Source organism: Elephas maximus, chromosome 8 (genome assembly GCF_024166365.1).
Source record: "Elephas maximus indicus isolate mEleMax1 chromosome 8, mEleMax1 primary haplotype, whole genome shotgun sequence".
NCBI lineage: Eukaryota > Metazoa > Chordata > Mammalia > Proboscidea > Elephantidae > Elephas > Elephas maximus.
The window spans coordinates 98166887-98183298 of record NC_064826.1 but is presented as its reverse complement, the minus strand read 5'-3'; the positions used below and the strand labels follow the sequence as shown (position 1 = coordinate 98183298).

Below are 16412 nucleotides of genomic sequence, written 5' to 3'. Positions count from 1 at the left end.
CCCCACCAATGAGGCTAAAGTCATTTTTCTCTTGAGCTACTTAAGGGTACAATAAATGCCACTTTTATCTAAACAAAACACTGTCCATTCTCCCATGAGGAAAGAATATTCCTCCTCTTAACAGAACTTTGACCCTGCTTCTTAGAAATGATAACACAATAGCACAGAGGAAAACTGGACACCCTCCTAGACAGCCTTGCACACGTGAAGGATGACCCCTTGGCTGAGAATGCCTCCTTGAGGCATTGGACATGAACATTGCAGTTCGCCCAAAAGATTCTTTCCGGTTCCTAAATTTCTCCCATGCTAAGAAATGCTTGGAAATGGAAGCTAGGAGTGGGGAAGGTGTGCTCCCAATTTACTCAGTCAGTCACACCATGGGGACTTGATTTGGGTTTTCTGCTTTCAAATCCCAGTTCTTCCTATGAACTCTGGTCAGACTACCTCCATAAATTCTTTCCCATTACATACTATGGTTAAATCAAGTGAACGTGCCATGCAATTCACTCGATTTAACCACAGTGTGCAATATTGGGACTCCCTTAGTGGTGCAAATGATTATGCACTGGTCTATTAACAGAAAAACTTGGTGGTTTGAGTCTACCCGGAGGAGCCATGGAAGAAAAGCCTGGCGTTCTGCTTCCAAAAGGTCACAGTCTTGAAAACCCTATGGAGTGTAGTTCCACTTTGAAACACATTATGTGGCCATGAGTCAGAACTGACTCAGTGACAACTGGCAGGTTTTTCTGGTTTTGTTTTGTTTTGTTTTGTTTTGTTTATGTAATAATGACTTCTTGGAATTTGGAAGGGAGTTTGGGACAGGGGAGGGCAATTGGGAGACTCATCGTCCACTTTTGTGGGTTCTCTATGTCAGCAGTTCTCAACAGGGGCAATCTTGCTCATCCCTCTTAGCCTCCCCATTGTCACAACTGGGGGAGGTGGTCCTACTAACATCTAGCGAGTAGAGGTCAGCCCCTCCCCCAACCAAGAATTATCCAGCCCAAAATTTTAATAGCACCAAGATTGGAAACCCTGCTCTAAGCCTTGCCTCTTCCTCCTCACAGGGCCCCTTTCTAGCCACTAACCACGCATTCACATTTCACAGTACAAGAAAAGAGGGAAAAGGTAGAACAAGTTTGCTCTTTATAAACAGCCCCAGTTTGGGGTGGGGAGGTACAATTAGGAAGAAAATTGGAACCATCTAAATTTTGCTTAATGTTTTTATTATTCATATCTTAAATTATCCCTGCTGCCTGGTTGCCATGGGAAATAAATTATAAATTCCTTAGTGAGGCATCAGGGCCCTTCCTAGACAGACTGGGGAGGTAGGTGGAATTTGCCTAACTTCCTTGTTTCTCCTTTGGTGGCATCTCATAACTCATATAGGTGAGAGGCTTGAAGAGAGGGCATGTTTTCTCTTCTCCTGTTCCCACCCCAAACCCAATCTTTGGATCCTCATTCCCACCAAGACCGGTGACCAAGTCACTGAAAGGTCATGCCTCTCAGGTGTGGCTGCACGGAGCAAGAGTCTGTCATGTGGTGGTTCCCAGCCCTACCTGTACATAAGACTTGTCAGGAGACCTTCTTGAAATATGAATGTCAAAGCTTCACCACCCCCCACCCCCACCACCAGCCCTCACAGATTCTTATACAATTAGTCTGGAGTGGGGTCTGGGCATGAATGTTTTTTGTTTAAGATCCTCAGGTGATTCTCCTGTGCAGCCAGGGTTGATAACCACTGGTTCAAAGGACTCAACTCTGAGGAGCATAGTTTCAGACGGGAGCCAGCAAGAAAGGAAGGTAATGCTGGAACAGCCTCCAGGGCACTGGCTCTTGACTACTAGCTTAAGGTTGGTTGTTTGGATCTACCCACTGGACACAGAAGAAAGGCCTGGCAATCTGTTTCTGTAAAGATTACAGCCAAGAAAACCCTATGGGGCAGTTCTACTCTGTAACACACAGAGCTGCCATGAGTAGGAACAGACTCAACAACTAAGGCTTTTTTTTGTTGTTTTTGCCTGTATTAGGGTGGTGTTGTTGGATGCCATCCAGTTGATTTTTGACTCAAAGTAAACCCACGTGTCAGAGTATAACTGCCCCATAGAGTTTTTTAGGCTGTAATATTTACAGGAATGGCTCACCAGGTCTTTCTCCCATGGAGCCACGGAGTGGGTTCAAACCACCAACCTTTGGTTAGCAGTTGAGTGCTTAACCGTTGCTCCATACGGTAGTCATCATTTTAATCAATAGCCAGACACACGAATCTGATTCCTGGGGCACTGTGCTAAGAGTTGTGAGAAGCAAAAGAGGCTAGTCATTAACATTTGCAGTCTGTTGCCTTTTCTCCCCAGCGTAGGGCAGGCAGGAACTCCACCTGAGAAATGATTAAATACTCCAGCATTTAACTGCCAGGACAATAAATGCCCAGAATAAGAATGGGCTTCTGGTTCACTCCTGCCAGGCAGGAGGGGGTATAGTCCTTCCAGCATCTCTCCACTCAGCCAGGTTTGGGAATCACTAACCAGTCTTTGACTAGCTACTAAGTACTGTGAAATCCTGCAATTTCTACCAACCAAACCAAACCAAAACTGTTGCCATTGAGTCAATTCCAACTGATAGCAACCCTGTAGGACAGAATAGAGCGACCCTGCGTGGTTTCCAAGGAGCAGCTGGTAAATTTGAACTGCCGATCTTTTGGTTAGCATCTGAGCTCTTAACTACTGTACGACCAGGGCTCTGCAATCTCTACCAGTAACTAAAATTTCTGTTGAGAGCTTATTTTCTTTGTAAGGAATTACCAGGTGGTAAGTCTCATATGGAAGCCCTGATGGCACAGTGGTTAAGCGCTCAGCTGCTAACCAAAAGGTCAGTGGTTCAAGCCCACCAGCTGCTCTGAGGGAGGAAGATGTGGCAGTCTGTTTCCATAAAGATTTACAGCCTTGGGAGCCCTTTGGGGCAGTTCTACTCTATGCTGTTGGGTTGCCATGAGTCTGAGTTCTACTTGACAGCAATGGGTTGGGTTTGGTTTGGTTTTTTTTGGAAGTCTCATACATTAGGATTCTACTTACATAGATTTTCTGGCAAAAGTCAAGCTTGACTAGCCACGAGTCCTCTCAGGCACAGTCAATAAAAAAAATGCAACCATCCCATAAATATGCATTGGAAGTCAAGATGGTACTAAGATGGATCCTTGTCCTCAAATGAGAGAAGACAACTCCACTGGGAAAAAATACCACAGAGACCCTGACAGCAAAACTGTGGAGTAACAACAACAACAGTGCAAGCTATAGGCGTTCTGGGAGCTGTCAGAGGGTCAGACTACAACCAGGCGAGCTTCAAATAAGCCAGCAAGAAGCTCTTTCTTTTGGGACCTCTGCCAAAAAAAAAAAACTTAAGTGTCTTAAAATACCTTGCAACTTATATTTTATTACTGGCTCTCCCCCAGTCTGAATTAATGTGTTTTACTAAGGTTTAATATAGTTCATGAAGGTGTGGCTGACCTTTGTTGGTACTAAGCTTCTAAAAAAAAAAAAAGCTTTTATGGTCCCTAAAATTTCAATTATGTTCCAAGCATTCAATAAATACCAAAAAGCCTGCCCTAAAGAATTTACAAATTACTGAGACACAAGCTGCTACTCCAGCCAGCTAGGTTAGAGCATGTCCCTTAGTCTTCAGATGGAGCATGTTACACCCATAGGGTCAGCCTCTGGCGCCCCCTGCACGTGTACAAACACACACTCAGCCTTTCCAGCCTCTGGTTACGTAGATCCTCAGCCCCTGCTAACTTCCGGCCACTATGGGACAGTCCTTCTACCCTAGCCCTTGGAAATCAGTGATAAACTTTGTTAATTCGGCCGACCTTCTAATCAGGGAGTCATACACACACCTCATGTACTACACATAGCTAGGGTCGCTCTTTCTACCAGGGCTCTTCAATATTACAAAATACCATTAAAGTGGCATGAATAAAAGGTAATACTTACAAAGAAAGAGCGAGTGTTCAGCCGGGAAAAACCATTTCCCTTTTCCGTTTCTTTAAACCATTAGCACATCTTAAGCACTCCCAAGCAACCTCCCATGTGACAGGCCCCAGAGTCACAAGCTCTCCAGCAGACAGAAATACCAGAGAAAAGGAAAGCAACTCATTACACCTTTCCAGTTATCTCCAACTACACTAACATGCCCTTGTCCTGTTCAGCAGGCTGAGCTAGTAAAGCAATCCAGGTGGGCATGAGGGCACATGGATGTTAGTCATGGTCAGGCATAAAGTTCTACCTCCCTCCAGGTTGAAGATAACTGCTACTGGGCAGGGTAAAGAGAGAGAGGCCACCCCTGAGGGAGACAGGGACTGGTCAGGGCCAAACAGGATGTCAGGGCCACTCCCTTGTCTCTGACCAGGCTGCCTATTGCTTATTACTGGGCCCCGGTCTCAAGAAAGAAACAAGATGGCAACCCAGCACCAAAGCCAACCAGAAGCTCTGGTCCTGCACTGAGGTTGAGAGGAGGGAAGGTTGCCACCCAGTGGTGATTCCACCAGGCACAGCGCTTGAAATTGCCCAGTCACTGCAGGCACATCCTATGGAATTGAGGGGCTAGGGGTACAGGTCAAAGGTTATCAGTCGCTGCAGCCAGACTGGGCTGAGACAGGCAGGAGCTCACATATGAAGGGGCTAAATGACAAAAAACCAAAAAAGAGAGGGAAAGCAGCCTCAAAGGGTAGAAAGCAGGGACCAGGGAAAGATGGGGGCTCAGTACCCCAAGCTGGTTCCATAGTAAGGACAGAAGCCAGTGGCTTGGGAAGCCTGTGCAGGGCAGAGGAGACCCTGGTGTGTCACTGTGACTTTAAAGGCAGTAATAAGCCTGTGGTTCCCGAGTGGGGATTCACTCACCCACCCACACAGAGAGATAATATATTTTCATCTATGACAAGAAAATTGAATCTATCTTTCAGTCTAACTCATCTGAGGTATAAGTGAAAAATAAGACCATGTTCCATCACTTTCAATCTTTCCCTTTGCTCTGAGATAGCTCCTGTTATTTCCCTTTATTTTTGTGAGTGTGTTACAAGTGTTAATGGATACAACGTCAGTCACTCACCACCCCTGAGATTCGGGGAGCCTGTATTTTGTGTCTCAGCCACAGCATGCAAGTTGAATTGCCTCTGGGGGTGGGTGTGCTGGAGGGGGGCAGAGAGGCAGACGGTGTTAATGTGGCCGCCCAACCGTACGAGAGAAGAAATGATCCCCACAGATTCTGGGTCTACAGTCCATGCTTGGAAAAGCTCTGGCTGAATCCACACATGGTGCTAATTGCCTTTATTTTGGTTGTTGTTGTTGGTTGCCTCTGAGTCGATTCTGACTCGTGGAGACCACATGTGTTACAGGGTGGAACTGCTCCGTAGAGTTTTCTTGGTTTTATCTTAATGAAAGCAGATTGCCAGGCTTTTTCTTTCATGGTACTGCTGAATGGGTTCAAACTACCAACTTTTAGATTAGCAGTCAAGCACAAACCATTTATACCACCTAGGGACCTTCCTTCGTTCTTACGTACCTTTTTAATCTCCACCAAAAAATAGGTGTATGGGCATATCTGCTAATGAGTGCTCAAATAAAAGGGCCATGTTGCTGTTGTTAGCTGCCTCCGAGTCAGCCTTCGGTGCATGGTGACTCCACACACAACAGAACGAAACACTGCCCAGTCCTGCGCCATCCCCATGATTGGTTGGGGATCAGATTGTTGTGATCCATAAGGTTTGCTTTGGCTGATTTTTGAAGTAGATCACCAGGCCGGTCTTCCTAGTCCCCTTGTCTGGAAGCTCCCCTGAAACCTGTTCAGCATCGTAGCAACACAAAAGCCTCCGCTGACAGATGGGTGGCGCTGCACACAAGGTGCATTTGCTGGGAACCGAACCTGGGTATCCCACACAGAAGGCGAGAATTCTACTGCTGAATTACCACTGCCTCATGACCAGCACCAGGAGGTGACACATAATGTGCTGGCCACCCCCGTTCCAGGGCCCCCCTCGCCCCCCGAGCATTTCTCAGAGGCAAAAGTAGCAACAGAAAAAAAATCTCAGAAGACAGAAGTAGCAGAGCTTCAGTCCATCAAGCCACAGGCACTACATGGTCAGAATGTCCTGCCAGGTCCTCAGGATGGGATAATTAGGGCAGATCAGGGTATTCCATAAACTTAGAAAGGAGGATTAGGTCAGCGACCACCTGGAATTCTCCGGGTGCCCCCAAGGAAATTTGATATTTCATGCATTGCCAGTAGAGGCTGCTACTCTTCCAGGTCTTTGTCAGAGGCATTCTGGTCCATAAAAATCTAATTAAAAAAAAAGTTGCCATTGAGTCTATTCTGACTCATGATGATCCCATGTGTGTCAAGAGTAGAGCTATGCTCCATAGGGTTTTCAGTAACTGATTTTTTGGAAGTAGATCACCAGTCCTTTCTTCTGAGGCACTTCTCAGTGGACTTGAACCTCCAACCTTTCAGTTAGCAGCTGAGATTTTTGACTGTACCACCCAGGGTCTTCTATTCTGGTCCATACTTCTCTCCCTTTCCCTGGAGTCCAGATGCAATCAGGTCCCTCTGGCCCCACCCTGGCCCACACCAAGAGCTCTAGATGGGGGTGAACTCCTTAGAGCCCCTCCCCACCTCTGGGTCTGAAGCCTTAGGGGTCTCAGCAAGGAGGAGCGCATAAGAAGTTGATCACCCAGCCATTCGTCACAAGCAGCACAGAATGAACAATCAGGGCATGTCTGGCTGTGCCACTTTCTTCAGGGCAGGCAAGGTCACTCACACACGTCTCTAAGTGGTTGCTAGGGCTAAGCGCACACATCAGGCCAGACCTTTCTGTTTTCCAGGCCAGCTAAATAAAGACGTGACCTACGCACAGCTCTACTCCTTCCTGAACTGCCTCCAGGTGAGCTTATACCCTGATTTCTCCCACGGTTCCCCTTCCTGTTACCCGTCGCACTTCCTCTTTAATCGAGTGGTGTTTTCATGCTCTCAGATCAGCCCCTGCCACGGCTGGATGTCTGCCAACAAGACTCTCCGAACTCTCACTTCTGAGGTATGACTGTCACAGGCCTGGTGATAGCATCTTTGATCACTCTTGACCTGTGTTTGCTGTGGTCTCACTGAACTCTGGCAGGGCTACCGTCTTCAAGCTTGTGAAGAACATAAGCAAAATGCCAGACTGATGAGAGGCTGCTAGAATATGTGCCCTCTCTCTCTCCCTCTGCCTCTCTCTGAGCCTTTCTGTCACTCTTACTATCTCTATCTGTGTGTTTCTCACCTGTGCACATGTGTACACACACACACACACACACACACACATGCACGTACCTTTTAAAGTTTGTCCTAGGCATATTTGTAGAGATGGAGAGAACTGAGCAAGGTTAAGCCTTATATGTGACTGAAGTTCTCCCGAGGCGAGTGAGAACCAGATGCTCCAGAACCTTCCTGTCTTCTCTGAGGGAATACAATGTTCAAGCAAAATGTATTCCTTTCACTTGTGGTGGATGATCTCTTTGTAAAATATTTATTGATGTATCTTTCTAATTGGAAACCCTGGTGTCATAGTGGTTAAGTGCTATGACTGCTAACCAAAAAGCCGGCAGCTGGAATCTACCAGACACTCCTTGGAAACTCTATGGGGCAGCCCTACTCTGTCCTATAAGGTCTCTATGAGTCAAAATCGGCTTGACAGCCAGGATCTTCCTAATTCGAAAAAACAAACCAGTTGCTATGGAGTCAGGGTAGAACTGCCCTCCACAGGGCTTTCAAGGGCTGATTTTTCAAAGTAGATCACCTGACCTTTCTTCCAAGGCACCTCTGGGTGGACTCAAACCACCAGCCTTTTGGTTAGTAGCTGAGGGCGTTAACTTTCTGCATCACCAAGGACTGCTATCTTTCTAATTACAAAAGAAATATATTTCAATTAAAAAAAAAAACAATCCTCGAAGAAAGAAAACACACACATACAAAAAGCAATAATAAAAATCACCCAAAATCCCACCTCCCCAAGTTATATGTGTGTATGTCCTTCTAATACTCATTTCATTAATAGATGTTTTTTGCTTCCATGATATCACTACACACATACCATTTTCTGCCTTCCAATGTTAATAAATTGTCCCTCCACGTGATAATTTGTAATCATTCGAGAGTGTATACAGTATATGAATGCACCATGGTGTTGGACATTTAGATTGTTTCCAGTTTTTCACTATGATAAATAGTGGTATGATGAACCTCCTTATGCACGTATCTTTGTGTACATCTCAATTTCCTTAAGACTAGTTTCTAGAAGTAAAATTACTGGGTCAAAGGATTTACTCGTTTTTAAGGATTGATTCATATTGCCAAACTGCTCTCCAGAAAGGCTGGAACAATCGACATTGTTATTCACCACTCCCACAGCAAACTGAATCCACTATTATCATGGTTATTCATATTTTCTTTGCCAATCTCGTGAGTGAAAAATGACCTCTTCAAAATATTAATTTGCACTTATTTGGTTTCTAATAAATTTTAACATTTTTCATAAGATCATTGATCATTTTCCCACAAATAGAATTTAATTTTCAGAGCTGCTCTCTGTTAATGGCTTGTTATTATTGTAAGCTGTCTAGTTGATTTCAACTCATAGGGACCCTGTAGGACAGAGTAGAATGGCCTCGCAGAATTTCTTAGGCTTTAATCTTTACAGGGGAGGCTTGGTAGTGCAGTGGTTAAGAGCTTGGCTGCTGATCAAAAGGTCAGCAGTTGAGATCCACCAGCCACTCCTTGAAAACCCTATGAGGCAGTTCTGCTATGTCCTATAGACTCATTGTCTTATTCATCTAGTGCTGCTATAACAGAAATACCACAAGTGGATGGCTTTAACAAAAAGAAATATTCTCTCACAGTCTAGTAGGCCAGAAGTCCGAATTCAGGGTGCCAGCTCCAGGGGGAAGGCTTTCTGTCTCTGTTGGCTCTGGAGGAAGGTCCTTGTCATCAGTCTTTCCCTGGACTAGGAGTTTCTCAGCACAGGGACCCCAGATCCAAAGGACATGCTCTGCTCCTGGCATTACTTTCTTGGTGATAGGAGGCCCTCCCATCTCTCTACTCACTTCTCTTATACCTCAGAGAAGATTGTCTTAAGACACAATCTAATCTTGTACAATATGTCCTGCCTCATTAACATAACTGCCACTAACCCTGCCTCATAACATCATAGAAGTAGATTTACAACTCATAGGAAAATCACATCAGATCACAAAATGGTGGACAATCACAATACTGGGGATTATAGCATAGCCAAGTTGATACACATTTTGAAGGGGCACAATTCAGTCCATAACAGTCGCTATGAGTCACAATCGACTCGACAGCAACGGGTTTTGTTTGGTTTTTGGTAATCTTTAAAGGAGCAGATAGCCAGGTTTTTTCTTTTTCCCCCCATGGAGCTGCTGGTAGGTTTGAACTGCTGACCTTTAGGTTAGCAGCCAAGTACTTAACCATTGCACCAGCAGGGCTCCCTGATGATGGCTTAGAGAGAGAAGAGTGGGGTGGGGGGCGGTGGGGGGGAGGATCCATCTCTTTGTTCTGCCTGAATTGTCTGGCTGAAATCAGAGCCTGGCTTGTATGGAATCTTTTCTGTTTCCCTTGTACGCAGAGAGCAGCACTACTCTCCAGAACACTGAAAACAGTTGCAACCCGTGAGAAATTTACAAACTTCAATCTCTTCTACATGGATTTTGCCTTTCAAGAAAGTAAGTTGCTTGTTTTAAATACTGACAGAAGACAAATTCAGCAGCTACCTTTTTGAGCCTACCTGGGTAATACGTTATAAGCCAGCAGCAATAGATCGGGCCAAGTCATTCCTGCCCATTCTGACACACCAATAGCTCCAAATATTGAAACAAAGGTAAGTGTGAATTTCTCTCTGAGGTGGTGGAGGCTCAGCAGCTCCTCCTTACTCTGTCAGCATTTTAGAATCCCTAAAGCAATAAAGCCAGCAACCAGTTGTAAAGAGCTTTGGACTGGGAGCCGACAGGCTAATGGAATCACCTAACATTTACTTGCCAGTTTAGCAAAAGCTCTGTTTACCTTATGGGCTCAAGTTGGGTGCGACGGGAAGGAGGGTAAGGCAGTGCCTCCCAAAGTGGGTACTCAGGGACAATGTAGACTCCTGACCCCATGCATGATGAACCTAATCAAAATCTCTGAGCAGGGAGCTGAGAATTCATCTGCAAGGTGGACAACCCATATCTCAGCTTTCTGGGAAGATGACTAAATTTCCTTTCCAGCATTCCGTCCAAACACAGGGGTCACTGATGTGTGACCACACAAAACCAGGCTGGTTCACTGGAGCTACTGATTTATCCTTTATATCTTGACTCTAAAGGAATTATTATTTTTGACGTTTAATCCTTCCAGACTCATTTTCATTGCTAAGCACTTTTAATATAAGGGACAATCCCGCTGTTGATTGACTGCCAGCGAGATGGAGCTAATGGAAAGCTTTACAGTGTGTGCATGGGGAGACAGATTCATGGTCTAGAGTTTATCTTCTCCATCTCCCCATCCCCCCCCCCACACCCGGCCCAAGCATCTGGGATGGAGCGGATGGCCATCATGAATTATCAAATATTGCATTAGCTGACACGTTTTGCATTGCATACACTAGTAGCTCAATTCTGAACATCTTTTCAGCAAGCCTGATCTCCTTTAACTAAATTTCCTGCCTAGGTGACACACATTTCTCTCATGGGGAGAGGCGTTTTGATAAATAACCTGTCATTAAAATGCAGAGTTAAAAACTCATTAATGGAGTTCAGGTGTAAACACATGCGCCACCAAGTGGTCTTTGATCAGGACCAACCTTGAATATAGATAAAGTTATTAAAAATATAATAATGTCAAACATTCACATGGGAATTTCTTGTTTTCCAAAATGATCTCTAGCTCTGTCACTTATTATCTTTGGGATTGTAAATAATTCCCTGAACGTATTTAACGTCCCCTTGCAGACCTGGATGGGGATTCCGTATCTGCCTAACAAGCCTTTGTGATAATTACATGAAACCATGCGTACTCCTCCTAAATGATATGCCTGGTACATAGTAGTCAGCCAGGAAAGAGCACCTGTCCCTTCCTTCCTTTCTACTCAATGTGTGGTCCAGGACCAGCAGCATCAGCATCACCTAGCAGTCTAATTAGAAATGCAGGATCCCAGGCCTCACTACAGAGCTACCTAATCCAAACCTGATTTTTAACACAATCCCCCATCAATCCATATATGCACATTAAAGTTTAAGAAAAGGATTCTGTAAGGCTCCAAAACTGAGCGCTTGGTCAGCCAGTCAGCCATCAGATTGTTACTGAGTCCTACTGTGTACCACCTCCTGTGTAGGTGCTGAGAATATAAACCCATTGTCATGGAGTCCATTCTGACTCATGGCACGTACGTGTGTTACAGAGCAGGACTGCTCCATAGGATTTTCTGGACTGTAATCTTAACAGAGCAGCTCTCCAGCCCTTTCTTCTGTGATACCCTGGGATGGGTTCAAACTGCCAACCTTTAGGTTAGTAGTCAAATGCACACCTTTTGTGCCATGTAGGGATCTGCTGAGAATATAGTTGTCAACAAAACAGATACATGGAGGATACAGAGAGAAAAGCTTTGTCCTTTGCCCAATGTTGGCCAGCGTTTCCCTGGTGACCTAACACGCTTGGAAGCTGAGGCTTCTCAGCGCTTTCTTGTCCTCACAACAACAATAAGCTCTGTGAAAGAGCACGAAATTCAGCTAAACTGAATTGAGCATCCCACGTCAACATGGAAACCCTGGTGGTGTAGTGGTTAATAGCTACGGTGGCTAACCAAAAGTTGGCAGTTCCGGTCTACCAGGTGCTCCTTGGAAACTGTATGAGGCAGTTTTACTTTGTCCTATAGGGTTGCTATGAGTTGGAATAGACTTCACAGCAATGGGTTATGGGTACATCAACATGGCAGACGCTTTATTGAGAAACATTCAGGTATTCTTGATTTGCAATTCTCAACACTTTAAGGAATTTCCTGATTTTTATTAAAAATAAATGTGAAGGGCCAGCTTTCTGAAAGGGCCTTTGTTGTCTTGTCCATACACAGTTAGTGGGCACTCCACTAGGGAAGCCGCTCAAACATGGTGAGAAGGAGGGATGGAGACAGGGGAAATGGTGCTATGAGACCTGCCAACATGAACATTTGACATAGCATCATGCATTTAAATTCTAGGTGCCACAACATTCTCTTCCGAAAGACCTAGAATTTTTATTTTTACCTAGAAACCATGGTAAGATCTTGACTTATGCCCACAGTTAGGCCCCTGCAAAGGAAATTTTCAAGTTGAAAGCTTAGCTTTCTCCAGAGTAGGCAGAGGGGTTCATGTCTCTGAGTAACAAGGGCTTCATCATCTTGGATATCTGGTCTACCTCATGGTGGGCGCAGTGCGCTATTGTTGAAAGAGCCCAGAATTGACAAACGGATAGAACTGTGTTTCTGTGCCAGCTGTGACACAGAACAGCTATGTAACCTTGAGAAAATTAGATAACCACTCAGCCTTTGTTCTCTTTTATGTAAGGCAGAAATAACTAACCATGCGGATTATGTAAGGATTAAGTGAGACAAAGCTTATAAAAGCACTGGAGCAGTGTCTGCCCACAGCAAGGACTCAGTAACTGTTAGCTGCATCCTCCCACCACCACCATTATCCATGTATGTAAAGCACCTATCACATCCTTCCGAAGTCTATAACAAACCAAACCCCATGGCCAATGAGTCAATTCCAACTGATAGTGACCCTATTGGGCAGGGTAGAACTGCCCCCATAGGGTTTCCAAGGCTGTAAATCTCTTCGGAAGCAGACTGCCACATATTTCCTGGCGGAGCAGCTGGTGGGTTCAAACCGCCAGCCTTTCAGTTAATAGCCGAGCACTTTAATCACTGCACCACCAAGAGTATAATATATGGATCATAATGGTTTGTTCTTTTTCAATGTCCAATGCCCCTCCTGTCACCAATTATGCCAGTGCATCACTTTGAATTCTTTCAAGGAAGCTGTGGTAGCAATATGTCTCATTATCACAGCTGTCTCCCTTTGTCAGAAATAAAAACCCTGTCAAGTCCCTCATTAAATCTGCAGTTCTAATTGTTTTTGTTAGTTGCTGTCTAGTCAGCTCCAACTCATGGCGACCTTCTGTATAACAGGAAAAAAAATCCAGTCCTGTGAGGTCAGCAGTCTTAAGAGTCACAGGAAAACGTCTCCTCCCGTTTCTGTACTATATTTGAGCTGACTATTGCATCACAAATATCCTCATTTTTTTTTTTTATACTAAAATCTACAATTTCACATCCTTGTGACAGAGCAAATCGCACTTGAATATCCCTGGCACTAAACCTATGTGGTCTCAGCTCTGACAGCCTCAGTCCGGCGCTGAACCATGATTGCTCATCTCCAGAGACTCTTTTTGTCTCTTGATGACTCATTCTCCAACTGGTTATGAACTAAACAGAGGTAGCAATTTTTCCTCCCTTCAGGAAATGCCAACTTGAGCAGGTGACGTCCTTTTTCTTCCTCTGCACATCTCCCAGGCAGAGGAAGGAAAATGCCACTTGGCCGACAGGGCCATTTTTACACTGACAGTTTAAATATGCCACCATCTGCCCCCAGCTTCCAAGATAACTCAATTGGAATAAACCTGGTTCTACTTCCCTCTATGTATATGTTTGTAAAGACAACCAATGACTTCATGAGGCCAACCAGAGAGCAGATTCTTTTTTTTTTTTTTAAAGTATTTACTAGTATTGCTGTTCATCAAAGAGCTATCAAGTGTTTTATTAGTCATCTTCTATGACTTTGGAAACCCTGGTGGCGTAGTGGGTAAGTGCTACGGCTGCTAACCAAAAAGTCAGCAGTTTGTATCTGCCAGGCGCTCCTTGGAAACTCTATGGGGCAGTTCTCTGTCCTACAGTGTTGCTATGAGCCTGAATCAACTCAACGGCAGCGGGTTTGGTTTTTGTTTTTTCTATGACTTCTATTGCATCTCTGAAAAGCTGGTTATTAGAGTTTCATTGACTTTACAGATGAAGAAAATAAGTTATACACCAAATCCCAAGAGATTGTTCATGACCATTCCAGGAGTTTATTAATATGGATCTTCTGAAGAACAAAGAGAAATTCATCTACATATTTTGAATTATGATTCCAAGTGGGAAGGAAACAATCTCACCATCTTAGCCTTGATGGGATCTCCCACTCTGAAATCAATCAGGGAAGAAATAGAGGCCACTACAGGGTTGCCAGAAATCCTGGTGGCGTAGTGGTTAAGAGCTACAGCTACTAGCCAAAAGGTTAGCAGTTTGAATCCACCAGGCGCTCCTAGGAAACCCTATGGAGCAGTTCTACTCTGTCCCGTAGGGTCCCTGTGAGTCAGAATGGACTCGATGGCAACAGGTTTGGTTTTTATTTTGTCTGGTGGTGCATTTATCCTGAGAAAACAAAATTTCACCCTGAAATAAACAAATGGAAAAGAGAGTCGCCATACAGAGAAAACCTTGAACTCTTGCTTGTGAGTTACCGATCCTCTCTTTAGGTTTTATAATACTGAAGTCTACGAATATGTAATGATGCTTGTAGACACAATAACCATGTGAGAAACTGATGTCTTCCACCATGAATATATGAACTGTAGCCTTAATAACCTTGTAGCTGTTTCTTTTAATACCCGTTGCATTGTTGTATATGGCAAGGAAGCTCTTCTAAAGACTCCCTTGTAGTAGTTTACCCTCGTGGCTGTTAGGGAGGGAATAGGCCACCTGGACAGGGAAGAATATATTATCACTGGCATGTTTCGTTGAGTCCATTCTGACTCATAGCAACCCTATAGGACACAGTAGAACTACCCTATAGGATGCAGTAGAACTACCCTATAGGACACAATAGAACTGCCCCATAGGGTTTCCTAGGAGCAGCTGGTGAATTCAAACTGCTGACCCCTTGGTTTGCAGCCCACCTCTTAACCACTGCGCCACCAGGGCTCTAAACAATGCCAGCATTGTTTAGAACTGCTGGAATACAGTGATAATAAAAAGCGAGACTCTCCCACTGCCTTCCATCCTAGGATATGTCCCTGATCCCATGCAAAACATGGCAGCATTCCTCAGTTTTCCTTCCACAATCCCCACAACTATGGGATTCCCAAGCCTCCAAGAGGAGTTGGAAGAGAATGGCCATCCCTTCTCCTTTTGAAAACAGTCACTAATTCTGATGACTGAATTATATGTTTGTATCACCACTTCTCCCTTTTTTTAAGGACTGTCGTTTCAGTTTGGTAGTCAGTCACAAACATAAAATTCAAATCGAAATGGAAAGAGCCTAGAATAACTTTAAGCCCGGATGCCAAAATTGAATCACACTAGAGGAAACTCATCCATAAGCAAATGTGACCTTTTAAATATGACCTTTTGAATTACAATTCCAAGTGCGAAGAAAACAATCTTACCATCTTACCCTCAACTGGATCTCCCACTCTGAAATCAATCAGGGAAGAAATAGAGGCCACTATAAGGTTGCTAGAAACCTTGGTGGCAGAATGGTTAAGAGCTGTGGCTGCTAACCAAAAGGTCAGCAATTCGAACCCACCAGGTGCTCCTTGGAAACCCTATGGGGCAGTTCTACTCTGTCCTGTAGGGTCGCTATGGGTTGGAATTTGAATTACTCCTAGTAAACATTCCTCTTAAGGAACATGACCTTAAACTGTGTTTTATAGACTCAATTTCACTTTCCATTCCAGATTTTCCAAATTTTCTGATCATAGTCATTCTATCTGGATTTTCTCTTGGCCACTGAAGACATAGGTTCAGATTCAGCTTGACACGAAATCTTCTCTGTAAACACGGGGAGTCACAAAATGTTAAAAGAGGCTTCCTACCCACACCAGATCAGAGATGCTTGGGAGTTCTGGGTCAGGTCCAGGACTGGGTGGATATCTACTTAATGCGAAAGGCCTCTGCCTCATGTCTTACTCATCATCCATCTCTTGGCAACTTTTCAGCAGGCTCTGGACTCTGGATTAGGATCATTTGCAATTGGCCTGATCTTCTTAGCAATGTCTGGGCATTCCTTAGCACCCTATTGGGATTTTCTTTCATTGTTTCTTTCCTTTCTTTAACGCCTATTTGGCATAAGATGAGACCAAACAGAAGAAATAAAGGGAGAATCAGGAGAAAGTTCCTCAAGAATTTTGTGAAGTAAAGGAGCACAGGTAGAAAGGAAGTGATGTCAACTATGAAGTTAAGGACTTGACATTTACCTGGGCTTGGCATTTCCCCTTCATTGTTGGGTTTGTATTAGAGACCCCTGTGGGTCTGCAAGGCAGAGGTG

The 16412-nt window shown here is 44.4% G+C and overlaps 1 protein-coding gene across 2 annotated transcripts in view; it reads left to right on the top strand.

Annotated features, from left to right (window-relative positions):
- The window catches only part of AOAH (acyloxyacyl hydrolase), a 257138-nt gene that overhangs the window by 226582 nt on the left and 14144 nt on the right, over positions 1–16412 (top strand). For both annotated transcript variants that reach the window (XM_049893390.1, XM_049893392.1), the window contains 3 exons: positions 6867–6925; positions 7016–7075; positions 9665–9761. In XM_049893390.1, coding sequence (XP_049749347.1) covers positions 6867–6925; positions 7016–7075; positions 9665–9761 — 216 coding nt within the window. The remainder of the gene's footprint in view (positions 1–6866; positions 6926–7015; positions 7076–9664; positions 9762–16412) is intronic.